This window comes from Vipera ursinii, assembly GCF_947247035.1.
Source record: "Vipera ursinii genome assembly, chromosome: 2".
In the NCBI taxonomy this organism is placed as follows: domain Eukaryota; kingdom Metazoa; phylum Chordata; class Lepidosauria; order Squamata; family Viperidae; genus Vipera; species Vipera ursinii.
This window is the reverse complement of record NC_139513.1, coordinates 208,833,610-208,847,277: the sequence shown is the minus strand read 5'-3', so window position 1 is coordinate 208,847,277 and position 13,668 is coordinate 208,833,610. Positions and strand designations below refer to the sequence as shown.

Genomic DNA, 13,668 nt, shown 5'->3' with positions numbered 1-13,668 from the left:
TAAATAAATAAATAAATAAAGGTCTTTTTACAGGGCATCAACGAAACCAATCATTTGTGTATGTAGTAAGTCAGAAATCAAGTGATCCAACTTTATAGACACCGATTACATGCGAGACTTGAACCATAGGAAACCAACTGTTTCTATGTTAACATCCCACAAGTGGCAAAGTTACGGGTTACATTACTCTCTTCCAGATAAGTTAGTATGTTTCTTAAAATTGCAAGTGTATTCAAGGGTTGCTATAAAGGCTAATAAATAAAGGCTGGCCTTTGAGGCAACAAAATAACCCCACGGGGGGGGGGGGTGTCTCTCGCATGGGTGGATCCCTTTACTAAAAGTGTCTACATTCTGGAGGGAGAGAGGGAGGGGAAGAGGGGGAAGGAGAGAGAAAGAGAGAAATCCCGCACCTCTCCTCGCTTTTGAGTTGTGTGTGTGTGTGTGTGTGTTTGACTAAAAGCAGCAGCGCCTTACCAGCGAGTAAAGCCATTCCAGAGATCGGCGGTTTAACTGCGGCATTCCTCCCCAGGCTTCTCGCGCCCGCGCCCCGCCCTCGCCTTGCTCAGGGAGCCTCAGGAAGTGACGTTCGCGGAGTGACAGGAAACGGAAGGCGGAAGAGCCATTTTTGTTAAGGGAACCAAAGCCACCGGCCACTCCCCCTCCTCCTCCTCCTCCTCGGGAAGGGAGGTTCCCAGCTATCCCCCGAAATTAGGTGTTCAGACAGTGCAGGCAAGAGCCTCGCTTTCTCCTGGGGTGTCCGCATCGGCTGATCAATTGATAATTATGATGGGTTAAAAAAAAATTGGAAATGTGGCTTCCCCCCCCCCCACTTTTGAGCGCGGAAGAATGTGCGGACCTGGCCGTTGCACCCTATCCGCACGTTACAAGAGCAACGAACTTTTGAACTACAACTCCCGGGATGCTTTGGGGGATACCGTAGTGATGGCTGAGGCTCTTATGGGAGTCGAAGTCCTGGAATCGTGTAAGACAGCGTTTCCCAACCTTAGGAACTTGAAGATGCGTGGACTTCAACTCCCAGAATTCCCCAGCTATGCTGGCTGGGGAATTCTGGGAGTTGAAGTCCACGCATCTTCAAGTTCCTAAGGTTGGGAAACGCTGGTGTAAGATTTCCAGGGGTCTTCAAACTTGGCCCTTTTATGACTTGTGGACTTCAACTCCCAGAATTCCTGGCTGCCTGAGGAATTCTGGGAGTTGAAGTCCACAAGTCATAAAAGGGCCAAGTTTGAAGACCCCTGGTTTAAATGCAGACGGCCGTATCCTTTCCCGCATTACTGTTGAAAATGCTCGTAAACATCTCCGTAAGTTTTTTTCCTTTGAAAAATAGCGGTTGCCTTCCCCCCCCCCCGGGGCAGTGGTAGAACTGTACAGTTGTTTGATAATAATCATTGATCCAACATGTACGCTACCCAAAGCGCAAGAGGCCTAGATGGGCTAAGATTGCCTTTTCAAATGCTAACAATAATGCTAATAAAATTTGAGGCAACAAAATAACCACACAGGGCATCTTCCACAGGGCAAAGTCCTGCGTGTGTTAATTCCCCAAAGGACTCCTCCTTTGGAAGCACAATGTCTTCCCCAAACTGTTCGAAGGGTTATTAATTCAGACAACCAGGCTGAGAGACGCAGATCAGAAGGCTTGCAGCAAGGCGACAAGCTAGTTTGGAGGGTAGATTTATGTGGCACATTCAAGAGCAAGAGATAATTGAGCTTTTGAAAAGCTCTATCGTTCTGTGGCACGCGTGCCGGATGATGGAGGGCATTCTAGGGATGTATTGGCTAATTTTTCCACAGGAATCCTGCCTGCCTTCATAAGCTGGTTCCGTGGTTAAAAACGTGGGCTTACAGTTCTGTTTGGTATTCATGTATCTCTAGTATTGTACAATGTATAATAATGAATACTTTGATCAAGTTTGATCTAGAAAGCCAGGCGTTTGCTAATGAATTACAACCTTTTCTTATTCCAAAGTGCTTCTTGCATGAATTTTATCAACTTTGCTCGATGCCCTTTTAACATAGACGCATATGACGAGCATGCAAATTATGACTGTCCGGCTCCATCACGTGAAGACGGATGCAACTCTGAGTCTTCTATTATTACCGTCTCTCCCGATGAGACTGAAACCCAGGTATCAGAAGTTAATGCTTTCAGAAGTGATACGGGCCAGGCACCCTGGGATGACAAAACGCCTGGCCCACCTTATTCCAGTTTAGAGCAGATTCGTGCTTCTGCATCTACTGGTCCCAGACATGTCAAACTCATGACATCACATGACATCCCACAAAGTATCGGGAGAGTTTTGCCATTGCCGGCAATGGGTTAGGCGCAGCTTCTGGATGATGTGTCTGGCCCGTGGGCCGGCAGTTTGATACCCCTGCTTCTGAAAGCTCTGATGAAGACCCTTCTGCTAACATGACTGGGTTGCAGGTGTCAGAACAAACAAATGTAGAGGTGAATGGCGACAGCTGTGATTCTTCGGACAACCGTGTTATTGTTGACTATGTCAAGCCATTAGCTGAGAGAACCCCTGAGCTGGTTCAGCTGTCCTCAGATTCTGACATCTCAGCTGATGATGGGAAAAATGTGCAGTGTTCTGACAGCACCGTGATTTGAAAAGGAAGAAAAAACATCGCTGCAGGGGGGGAAAAAAAAGAAAAGAAAAAGGAGATGGCAGTAAACATAAGCACAAAGCCCAAACGATAGAATGGAGACCTTTTTTTGTGTGAATAAATAGCTGGTATTCCAGAGCTGATGTCGAAAGTAGGCCTTTCAATGAATTTAATGGATTTCTATTTTTGATCTAGAATTTTAATTTGTATATCTGCCCACTTGCATATGGCTTGCGGGGGTCGGGTAGGACTCAACCAAAGTTAAAAACAATAGTAAAGAATAATAGAAACTCTTGTGCCGGGAAAAGGGAAACCACAAGAATAAGGACATTCAAACCAGAGTTTTGAGTTCAAGCAACTCATGTAAAAACAAAGATCTGTTAGCTGGTAACTAGTTGAAAGGTTCAGCTCCTGTGGTGCCATTCTGTCTTTATTACTGTCAACTACATTTACGGCACAAGATATTGAGAGGAATTGGTAGGATTTTTATCAGACTTCTTTTTGTGGGTTTTTTTTTGTCACACCTTCTTGTATCAGTGTAATACATGCGTGCTAGTCGTTTCCGACTCTACAATAGGGGCCGGTGCTCATCTCCGTTTCAAAGCTGAAGAGCCAGCGCTTGTCTGAGGACGTCTCCGTGGTCATGTGGCTGGCATGACTAGACGGCAAAGGCGCACGGAACGCTGTTACCTTCCCACCGTAGTGGTCCCTATTTTTCTACTTGCATTTTTACGTGCTTTCGAACTGCTAGGTTGGCAGAAGCTGGGACGAGTAACAGCTCACTCTGATACGCGGCACTCGGGATTCGACCCGCCAAACTGCCGACCTTCTGACCGACAAGCTCAGCGTCCCAACCCACTGAGCCAACGCGTCCCTTGTATCAGTGACTTTCCCTTAATAAATTTTCTTTTTCTTTTCTGGTTAAGTTTTCCTGTCTACAGTGCTAGCTACCTTTCTGCAAACGGCCAGGCAGTTTCTTAAAAATTTCTTCAAAGTACTGACTTTTGTCTTGTACAAAAGGTTTCCTTGCTGCCTCTCTGGTATAATACCCAGACCTTAATGGCTTTTTATTCCAATCATTTTTTAGCTGATGCACTCTTTCAATGTCAAATCTGCTTAACAGCCATCAGGAGTCAACAGACTCTTACTAGACCTAATTAAAATTAAATTTTCCCCAAGCTTAGTAATAGCAGTAAACACTAACCCTCCTATTTATCTGTTCTGGATATATTTATGATGGTCTCCACACTAACGCTTTAGTGTGAGTAGCCTGAATGATGAAAGTTTTGACTTCTGTTGGCTATTATGTTCACCTTGATCCTTTACTCCATTTTTGTTTTATCTTTTAATGTTTCGCTCATTTCGCCGGGACCTGAAGACCTGGCTCTTTGAGCTTTCCGGCCCAGGCTGAGAGTTTTAATTGGGGGTTTTATATTTCTACTTCAGGGATTGAATTTAATCATTTTTAATTGTTTTTTAATTTTTGCATTGATGTTTTAAACACCTTGTAAACCGCCCTGAGTCCTACGGGAAAAGGGCAGTATATAAATCTAATAAAATCTAAATCTAAATCTAAGTTGTGTATTTTCTAAAGCCTATCAATAACCAAAATAAAGTACTTTGTTGTTGGATTCAGTATCTATAAATGTTTAGTGACTGCACTTAGGAGACCAATCCAGCATAGCGTTGCCTCCCCTATATCCCCACAGTAGCCAAAAATCATTAAGTCTCTTACTATCCATTTTGAATTATATATTCATATATATAGGAAAGAGGGTTTTTTTTCCATTTTGCAGGTCCTTGAGAGCCTCAGTCATCACAGATTGGTATTTCTGCTGAAGTTCCTTGGGATGGTGGAATTCCTTTTTCCTCCGTCCTGTCTCCCTGATAAATGAAAGGGGGGGGAAAACAATGTGAAAATATTTTAAGGAAAAACATACACTATGTACCTCCATGTTTTTATTTTCCGGATGAAAGTATTTATGCACAATTTATACCAGAGATATTTTTCTTAACTTAGAAATCCTCGTTATAGAACAAATTGGAATAAGTCAAATGGAGGTAGCCCCAATTTTGTATTGCCATAAAAATAAAAACGTTTTACAGGTCATACAAGTAAACGTCTATTTCAAACCTGCATTTGTAACGAGTTCAGTATTCAGAGTTCAGAAACGGCTGCTACAGAGAACATTCTAAAGCCATCTAAGTGACGAAACAACATACCCATTATTTTCAAGGAATACTTTTGTGATCCTTTTTTAAGCGCTCGCAGAGGGAGGGTCTTCTCAGGGTGCCGCCGGTAAAAATTGCCGGCGGATAACACCCAGGGAGAAGGCCTTTTCTGTGGGTGCGCCTACACTCTGGAACCAGCTGCCCGTGGAGCTCAGGACTGCCCCTGACCTACGCTCATTCTGCCGGGACCTGAAGACTTGGCTCTTTGAGGTCTCTGACCCAGGCTGAGAATTTTAACTGGGGTTTTATTTTCAGGGATAATATAATCTTTTAATTCTCTTTTAACTTTGTATTTTATATTGATGTGATTTTAAAATGCCCTGTAAACCGCCGTGAGTCCTTCGGGAAAGGGCGGTATATAAATCTAATAAAATCTAAAATCTAAAAAATCTAATTTAGTAGATGCTCCTGATTGAGGACGTAATTAAATGTGCTGAGCAAGTTTACGTCCTGTCTTAGGCAGGAAGCCAACTGGGTGACACTGAGCCAGTACCTCTCTCAGCCCTAGGAAGGCAGGCCAAACCACTTCTGAAAATCCTTGCCAAGAAAACTTTAATCACATTAGTCAAAACTGATTTGAAGGCAAATATTAAATGAAATACAGTAAGGTTATTATTTTCCTTTACAATCTTAAGGTTGTGACAGGTTTTTTTTACATAAATAAATAGATGTTATAGCATATTAAGAAGACAACTTACCGGATACACTGCAGGCTTTTTTTCAACAATCCCATAGGGAGTAAGCTGTAAACGAAAAGCACGGAACAATGATTATGTAGAAGGTAACAATTTAAATGTTCTTTGAAATTGATCAAACAGATTTTTCCCATCTTGTAATATTTTCAGCTCCTTCTAGTATAGAATCGGTACATTTGTTTCTCAGCAAAATCCTCTGCAGCCAAGTAAAACCAGAACATAGCCACTTTCATGAATGGGTGGAACACTCATTTTTTACTAGGCTTCTGGAAAATACCTCTATCACTGGATAACAGCACATGAGTGAATAACACTGTTTTTTAACAGTGAAAGAACGACACATTTTTCAAGTTACACTGCTGCTTACTAAATATATTACTGGTACAGTCAAATGGCGGTATTACAAGGGGGTGGTAGTGGTGCTGGTAAAAGAGAAACAAGATATCTGAAGGTCTTAATAATAATAAAGTTGGAAGGGACCTTGGAGGTCATCTAGCCCAACCCCCTGCTCAGGCAGGAAACCCTATACCATTTCAGACAAATGGCTGGCCAGTCTCTTCCTAAAAACTTCCAGTGTTGGAGCATTCACCGCTTCTGGAGGCAGGTTGTTCCACTGGTTAATTGTTCTAACTGTCAGGAAGTTTCTCCTTAGTTCTAGGTTGCTTCTCTCCTTGACTAGTTTCCATCTGTTGCTTCTTGTCCTGCCTTCGGGCGCTTTGGAGAATAGCTTGACTCCCTCTGCTTTGTGGCAGCCCCTGAGATATTGGAAGGCTGCTATCATGTCCCCCGTACTCCTTCTCTTCTTTAAACTAGACAGACCCAATTCCAGCAACTGTTCCTTATATGTTTTAGCCTCCAGTCCCCTAATCATCTTTGTTGCTCTTCTCTGCACTCGTTTCTAGAGTCTCAACATCTTTTTTACATCATGGGGACCAAAACTAGATTCAGTATTCCAAGTGTGGCCTTACCAAGCCATTGTAAAGTGGTAATATGTCTTGCCTACAGGCAAAAAGATGCTTGCAGAATTAGAGCTCATCACACTAAGATTCTCTTTTATAGTTATAGTTATAGTTATAGTTTATTTGATTTATATACCGCCCTTCTCCTTGGTGGGACTCAGGGCGGTTCACAGGGCATACATAAGAAACACTATACAAAATTTTTTTTACAGTTTTCAAAGGAAAACACAGGTCACTGCAGAAACATCCACACATAGTTGATGCTAAGTGTTAACAGGCTGTTCGAACAATGCCATACTGACAGATGAGGTGAAAGCAAAACTGCTAGGTATTAATGGAAAACACTACATTTGGCGGGGGGAAAAACCCACTGAAATGCTGCATTGCAACAAAAGAACTTTATTGCAACCATGAAAATTGATGGTGGAATCAACATGGCTCTGGGCAGTTTTCTGGCCTGCGACCCAAATTGCTCACGATTATTGAGTGAACGATGGATAATTTGCAGCAGATATCAAGGCAGGATGCATTAGGTAAAGTGGCTACCATTTGGGAGGAGAGAAGGGGAAAAAACGTAGGCTGGAACAGTGGGGAAACAAACAAATTAATAGGGAGACACGTAATGCATCTAAGTGAGACAAATGAAAGAAACATATACAGGATGGGGAAAACCTTGCTTTAAGAACAGCACATATAAGGAGAACCTGGCTGTACTTGTGGGATCATAAGCTCAAAATGTCCCAGCACTGTAATGCAGCTGCAAAAAACAAAACAAAACAGAAAGCCATTGATATCTTGAGGAGCATCAAGAGAAGCAGATATCAGATGACACAAAAGTAATTATGCCGCTCTACTCTGCCTTAAGGGACGCGGTGGCTGTGCGTTAGGATGCTGAGCTTGTCGATTAGAAGATCGGCAGTTTGGCGGGTCGAATCCCGAGTACCGCATAGCAGAGTGAGCGCCTGTTACTCGTCCCAGCTTCTGCCAACCTAGCAGTTCGAAAGCACGTAAAAATGCAAGTAGAAAAATAGGGACCACTACGGTGGGAAGGTAACAGCGTTCCGTGCGCCTTTGGCGTCTAGTCATGCCGGCCACATGACCACGGAGACATCCTCGGACAAGCGCTGGCTCTTCGGCTTTGAAACGGAGATGAGCACCGGCCCCTAGAGTCGGAAACGACTTGCACGCATGTGCGGGGGAACCTTTACCTTTACCTTTACTCTGCCTTAGGCCTCATCTGGAGTATCATATTCAGTTCTCCACAACTCAGTTTAAAAGATATTGATAAACTGGAGCGAGTCCAGAGAAGGGTTACCAAGATGGTGAAAGGATTGGAAGTCAAGTCTGATGAGGAATGATTAAAAGATATAAATAAGGTTAGCAGAAGAGAGGTTTGAAAGTGGATGTGGTAACTGTCTCAAATATCCGTTGCATTTTAGAGGGTTCTGACTTTTCTTACTTGGTCCAGTGGATAAGGGTAGAATTAATGAGATGAAACTTCAAGGAAATAGATAAGGTACATAGAAAAACATCTTGACAGGAGGAACTGTCAATCAATGCAATTGGTTGCCTCACGGAGTGGTATCTTCCCTTCCCTGGAAGTATTGTTGTTGTTGTTGTTGTTGTTGTTTTACAAAGCTGGATAGTTCTATATTGGGGATGAGGTAGTTAACACTGCAGTGTGCAGGGAATTGAATTTGGCGACCTTTTAGGTCACTTTCAACTTTATGATTCAGCACTGTACTAGTTAAGTTGTAGAGAAGAATGTCAGAGTATTATTGAGTATAAGTTGAAGCTTACACAAATGTGAGCCATGCAGCGCAATGATCCTAAACACGCAAGAGAACATCTATAGCAGAGGAACTTTTTCATTCCAAAATAATCTAAGTGAAACCCCAGACCTTACTCAATTAAATTATTGTGATGTCACCTAAAGCAAGCAGTTCATGCAAGATTAGAAGTATCATTGAAAATACTTCCAAGGCAATATGCTGGATAGCAATAGGAAAAGAAACAATGTTAAAGTCATTACTGTTAAAAGAATAGTTTAAGTTATTAAATCTAACACTTCATGTACTATTTCCCACAAAACAATATTGGCTCAATCTGTTCAGGAAAGCTATTGACATAAAGCATGGTTCTTTATCTGCTTTAACCAGAATCTCTCACCCCTTAAAAAGGATTTAAACAAACCTCTGATCACACTGGAGACATTCATTATTATTATTTTGTAGTAGCATGATATCAAAAGATCTTTGCATGTTGCATTTTCTTGGTGGGTGTGTATCAGATTAGAAAGAAAGAGATCACCTTTGGGGTTTCCACTGGATCTCAGATTAACTGAATAGTAAAAAAAAATGTATTTCTTTTCTCCTATTCTACCATTCCATACCAAATCATGAGTGCTGAGTTCATAATACTTCTTAAAGGGCAGGCACTAGTGTCCAATCAGGAAACAGGGCCATCCTAAATTCCTGCTTCCTCAGAAAAAACTCTTTTGTGTCTCAGAAGCTAAAATAGAAGGTGCATTCCAGCAATCTGAATTGGGGGTTGAGGTGGGGGAGGAACTTTAACATCTGTTAAGCCTAGCTTTTTAATATCAGAAATAGAATGTGTTATTGGAATTAAATCAGCAAAAAGATGTACATCCCACATACATACGTACATACATACCTGGACGTGATACTTGACAATATAATGGGCAAGCCAGAGAGGAATAAGAAGGTTTATTAAACCAAATTTTCCAGCGTTGTAGAGCTTGAATACCTAAAAATAATTTTAAAAATTAGTTCTTTAACACTTGATTACATCAATGCAACTTCATTGGATTTGTTGAAATTTTAAAAATTATGTTTAATGTTATTTTTAACATAGCAAACTACGGTAGAATCTTGTAGGAATAAATCTGCCTTTTGGAATAGCCTCGAGGTAAGAGAAATTTGTCTGTATACATTTATTTATCATTTTACCCTGCACTAGACTATATTTTTATGAGTAGCTGAATTACCCATAAAGCTAATTCATTTCAAGTAAGTTTTCATAAATCAATTTATAAGATACAGATAGGAAAATTCACACAAAATGGAAGAAAAGCTTCTCAGCTCTTCCCACCATGCTGAAAGATAAAAGGTGTCTTGCAGGATGTGGTTATCTCTCAGAGACTTTATATAAATGTACTTTATCCCCAAACTAAGAACTTTCACATATTGCCACATTCCTTTATGAAAACAGCCTGTTTTGTTCTCCAAATATAGGAAATCCCAGATATATTACAGAAATACACTACCCAGGCCTCACTTCCTTTGTGGAACACTGCCTTTTCATTTCATCCTATCTTTTTCAACAACTCTAAGGGTTTCTATGGCAGTTGTAATTTAGTTTCTCATAGTTTTTCAAAAACAGAAGGCTGAACATTATGTTAGAAAATATTCCTGGGTTTCAATGGAGTTGCTCTGAACATACACACCACATATGTATTAAAGATGTTGTTGTTGTTGTTGTTTTGGCAATCCTGGGCCCTGAATGAGATTAATCATCTTTGTCAATGGAGACTATAAAATACAGGTAGTCCTCATCTTACAACAGTTTATTTAGTGACCATTCAAAGTTACAATGGTACTGAAAAAAGTGACTTATGACCATTTTTTCACAATTAAGACCTTTGCAGCATCCTCGTGATCATGTGATCAAAATTCAGATGCCCGGCAACTGGTTCATAGTTATGACTGTTGCTGAGTCCCAAGGCCATATGATCACCTTCTGCAATCTTCTAATAAGGAAAGTCAATGTGGAAGCCAGATTCACTTAATAACTGGGTTACTAATTTATCAGCTGCAGTGAGTCACTTAACAACTGTGGCAATAAAAGTCGTAAAATAGGGCAAAAACTCACTTTACAAAGAAATGTTGGGCTCCATTGTGATGGTGTATCCAGCTAATGGCTGTGATTTCCCTGAGCACTTCATTCTTTAATCTTTATTTTTTTCTATTTTCTACCGTATTTTTATTTTATTTTATTTACATCACGAACCATTCAGAATCAATCTGGAACAGGGCAGTATCTAAATCCAACCCAATCAGTAAAGCTAAACAAACAAAGCCAAGGAAGATCTGATTTGCTAAGGATACTTACATATTATGGAGAGCCTTACATATCATCATATTTACTTTAGCAGGCTTTTTAAAACTCAAAAATTTTAGCTTCCTTGAGAAGAGTGTAGTGACCAAGTGAGCTACAGATTCAACACTGTTCTACCTTAAAAAGACACTGGTAATTATTTTTTTATTTTTTTTCCATTTATATCCCGCCCTTCTCCAAAGACTCAGGGCGGCTTACAAGCTTAGCAGCAGCCTTCATTCTAAGTATATGCCTGCTTATTAGGGCTTTCACACACACCCCAAGCGGCATTATTATAAAGTCAGCTTAATTGCCCCCAACAATCTGGGTCCTCAAGATGCTTCCTCAGAGAAGCATCCTTAAGCAAGATGTCGAGAAGGTGCATAGGTGTGGGTATTAAACCACACAAATCATACACGCGTCTGCTCAGTAGATGCGTGTCCGAACTTGCATCCAGAGGACCAGGGACTTCTTTTTTTTTTTTAACCGTTAATCCCAAGAAAACGTAGGGTGGCAATCTTAACCGATCTAAAATAATAATAATAATAATAATAATAATAATAATAATAATAATAATAATAATAATAATAATAATAATAATAATTTTATTTTAATTCCATTTATATCCCGCCCTTCTCCGAAGACTCAGGGCGACTTACAAGCTTAGCAGTAGCCTTCATTCTATGTATATGCCTGCTTATTAGGGCTTTCACACACACCCCAAGTGGCATTATTACAAAGTCAGCTTAATTGCCCCCAACAATCTGGGTCCTCATTTTACCTACCTCGTAAGGATGGAATAATAATAATAATAATAATAATAATAATAATAATAATAATAATAATAATAATAATAATAATAATAATAATAATAATAATAATAATAATAATAATAATTTTATTTTAATTCCATTTATATCCCGCCCTTCTCCGAAGACTCAGGGTGGCTTACAAGCTTAGCAGTAGCCTTCATTCTATGTATATGCCTGCTTATTAGGGCTTTCACACACACCCCAAGCGGCATTATTACAAAGTCAGCTTAATTGCCCCCAACAATCTGGGTCCTCATTTTACCTACCTCAGAAGGATGGAATAATAATAATAATAATAATAATAATAATAATAATAATAATAATAATAATAATAAAATAATAATAATAATAATAATAAAAATAAAAATAGCATACCCGAGATGTCCTCCTTTGCTTTGCTTCAGAGCCCCTTCCCTGAAGCTATGCCCGGGCTAGATGCTGCACTACAACTCCTATGCTCCTCAATCTCTGAGAGCCACCACCGTGCCCAGAAGGCACCGCCCCGCCCGCCCCCCCCCCAACTCCTGCCTTCGCCTGTGCTTTACCTGTCTCTTCCATAGCCTCTCGGGCTGTAGGAAGCGCTCCCAGAAGCCTTCCACCCAGCCGACCTTCCGCGGGGGAAGGACAGGTTCCCGGGGGCTCAGCTCCTGGTCTTTGAGCCAGCGGCGCCGGAGGTCGCGCAGCTGCTGGCGCCGGAGCTTCTCCTCCGGAGTGTAGCCGATCACCTCCTCGGGGAGGTCTTTGGGTTGCAGCCCCGAACCCCGCGACATCTTTGCCCTCCCGTGTCTCTCGGACCCTTGCGCGGGCCCGCCCCTCTCTGCGCATGTGCGACCTCTCTGGAGGACAATCCTGGGAAGGAAGGAGGGAGGGGTGGACGTCACTTCCGAGTCGCGTGCCCAGCCATAGAGATAGGCATGAAGGCCAACGATATCGGACGCTTTATAGGGGTGGTGGGCAACCATGGCTCTTTTAGGATTCGTGGACTTCAAGTCCCAGAATTCCTGAGTCAGCTTGGCTGGCTCAGGAATTCTGGGAGTTGAAGTCCACGAGCTCTAAAAGAGCCAAGGTTGCCTACCCCTGGGCATCTGCTGTAGCTTGGCCATAGATTTTTTTTTCTCCCCCTGGGCATCTGCTGTAGCTTGACCATAAATCCCCCCTATTTCTTCATATATAATTGTTTTGTCATTTTACCCGGGTCTGGAGTAGGGCGACTCTAAAGAAGCGTCTTGAAACCACGTCGTCTTGTATTTTAAAACGAACGGGAAAGGGTCCCCCCCCACACTTTTCCCCTAACAGCTCTCCCTCTTGGATGCCTCTTCTTTAGGCAAAACAGTGATTCCTAATAAAATAATTTTATATAATATAGGCATAATATATATAATAATTGTGTATTGCATTTACTGTATTAATTATAATATTAGGACGCCTGAACTGTCGCATCAAGACAAGACAACAAGACAAGTTGGCTTATCAAATCAACTCTGAGGGATCCTTGGTGATCTCTGAACTTGGTTGTTTTCTTGCAGACCTTTCATTATACTTTTTTGCGCCCGTGAAATTGTGAAAGGTCCTTTAAAACAGGGCTTTTCAACTTTTTCACCCATTGTACGACTTTTAGGATATGGCAACATCCGAGTACCACCAGTCGCCTAGCAAGGTGTCAAAAACTTGATGACACCCCCCCCCAAAAAGGGAAAAAGTGATGAAGTACAGGTAGTCCCTGACTTACAACAGTTCGCTTAGTGACTGTTCGAAGTTACAATGGCACTGAAAAAAGTGCCCCCCCAAGCCACAGCTGAGCAAGACACCTGCTTGCCCACTCGTCGGCGCTCTTCCTCCTGTCTGAGGTTTTCATTGTTGTGAGCATTTCTGTTGAGGATTGGCAGCGGGGGTAGGGGGGGTGTTTGGTTTTTATTTCCCCCCCCATCTGCTGGGTGATTGTAGCAGGTTTTGGTCACTTCACATGACCCTGGGACACTGTGACCATCATAAATATAAATCAATTGCCAAGCTTCTGAATGTAAATCACAAGACCCTGGAGATGCTGCAACATTCCAGCTGATCGGTGTTTCTTCTGGGCTCAGAAGCACCGGTTCAGCTCATTCCCCTCCCCCGCTACCACTTTTCTAGGATGGTCCATACCATCTGCCAGGTGCCAATGTACCACAGGTGGTACCCCTACCACTGGTTGAAAAGCCCTGCTTTAAAAGCTAAGTAAACGAGGTC

The 13,668-nt window shown here is 41.8% G+C and overlaps 2 protein-coding genes across 2 annotated transcripts; one reads left to right on the top strand and one right to left on the bottom strand.

Annotated features, from left to right (window-relative positions):
- Positions 1–846: 846 nt before the first annotated feature.
- Positions 847–2,942, top strand: LOC310633452 (E3 ubiquitin-protein ligase Topors-like; the record flags this gene model as incomplete). Its single annotated transcript, XM_083351158.1, is given in 6 exon segments — positions 847–982; positions 1,803–1,849; positions 1,851–1,890; positions 1,893–2,002; positions 2,004–2,339; positions 2,381–2,942. Coding segments are annotated over 6 exon segments (921 nt in total). The 3' UTR covers positions 2,633–2,942.
- Positions 2,943–4,365: 1,423 nt separating this feature from the next.
- Positions 4,366–12,274, bottom strand: NDUFB6 (NADH:ubiquinone oxidoreductase subunit B6). The gene is made up of 4 exons (XM_083353783.1): positions 11,988–12,274; positions 9,188–9,280; positions 5,559–5,603; positions 4,366–4,512 (listed from the first exon to the last, which is right to left on the bottom strand). The coding sequence occupies exons 1-4, from the start codon at positions 12,210–12,212 to the stop codon at positions 4,438–4,440; spliced, it is 438 nt and encodes a 145-aa protein (XP_083209909.1). The 5' UTR covers positions 12,213–12,274; the 3' UTR covers positions 4,366–4,437.
- Between the last annotated feature and the right edge of the window lie 1,394 nt (positions 12,275–13,668).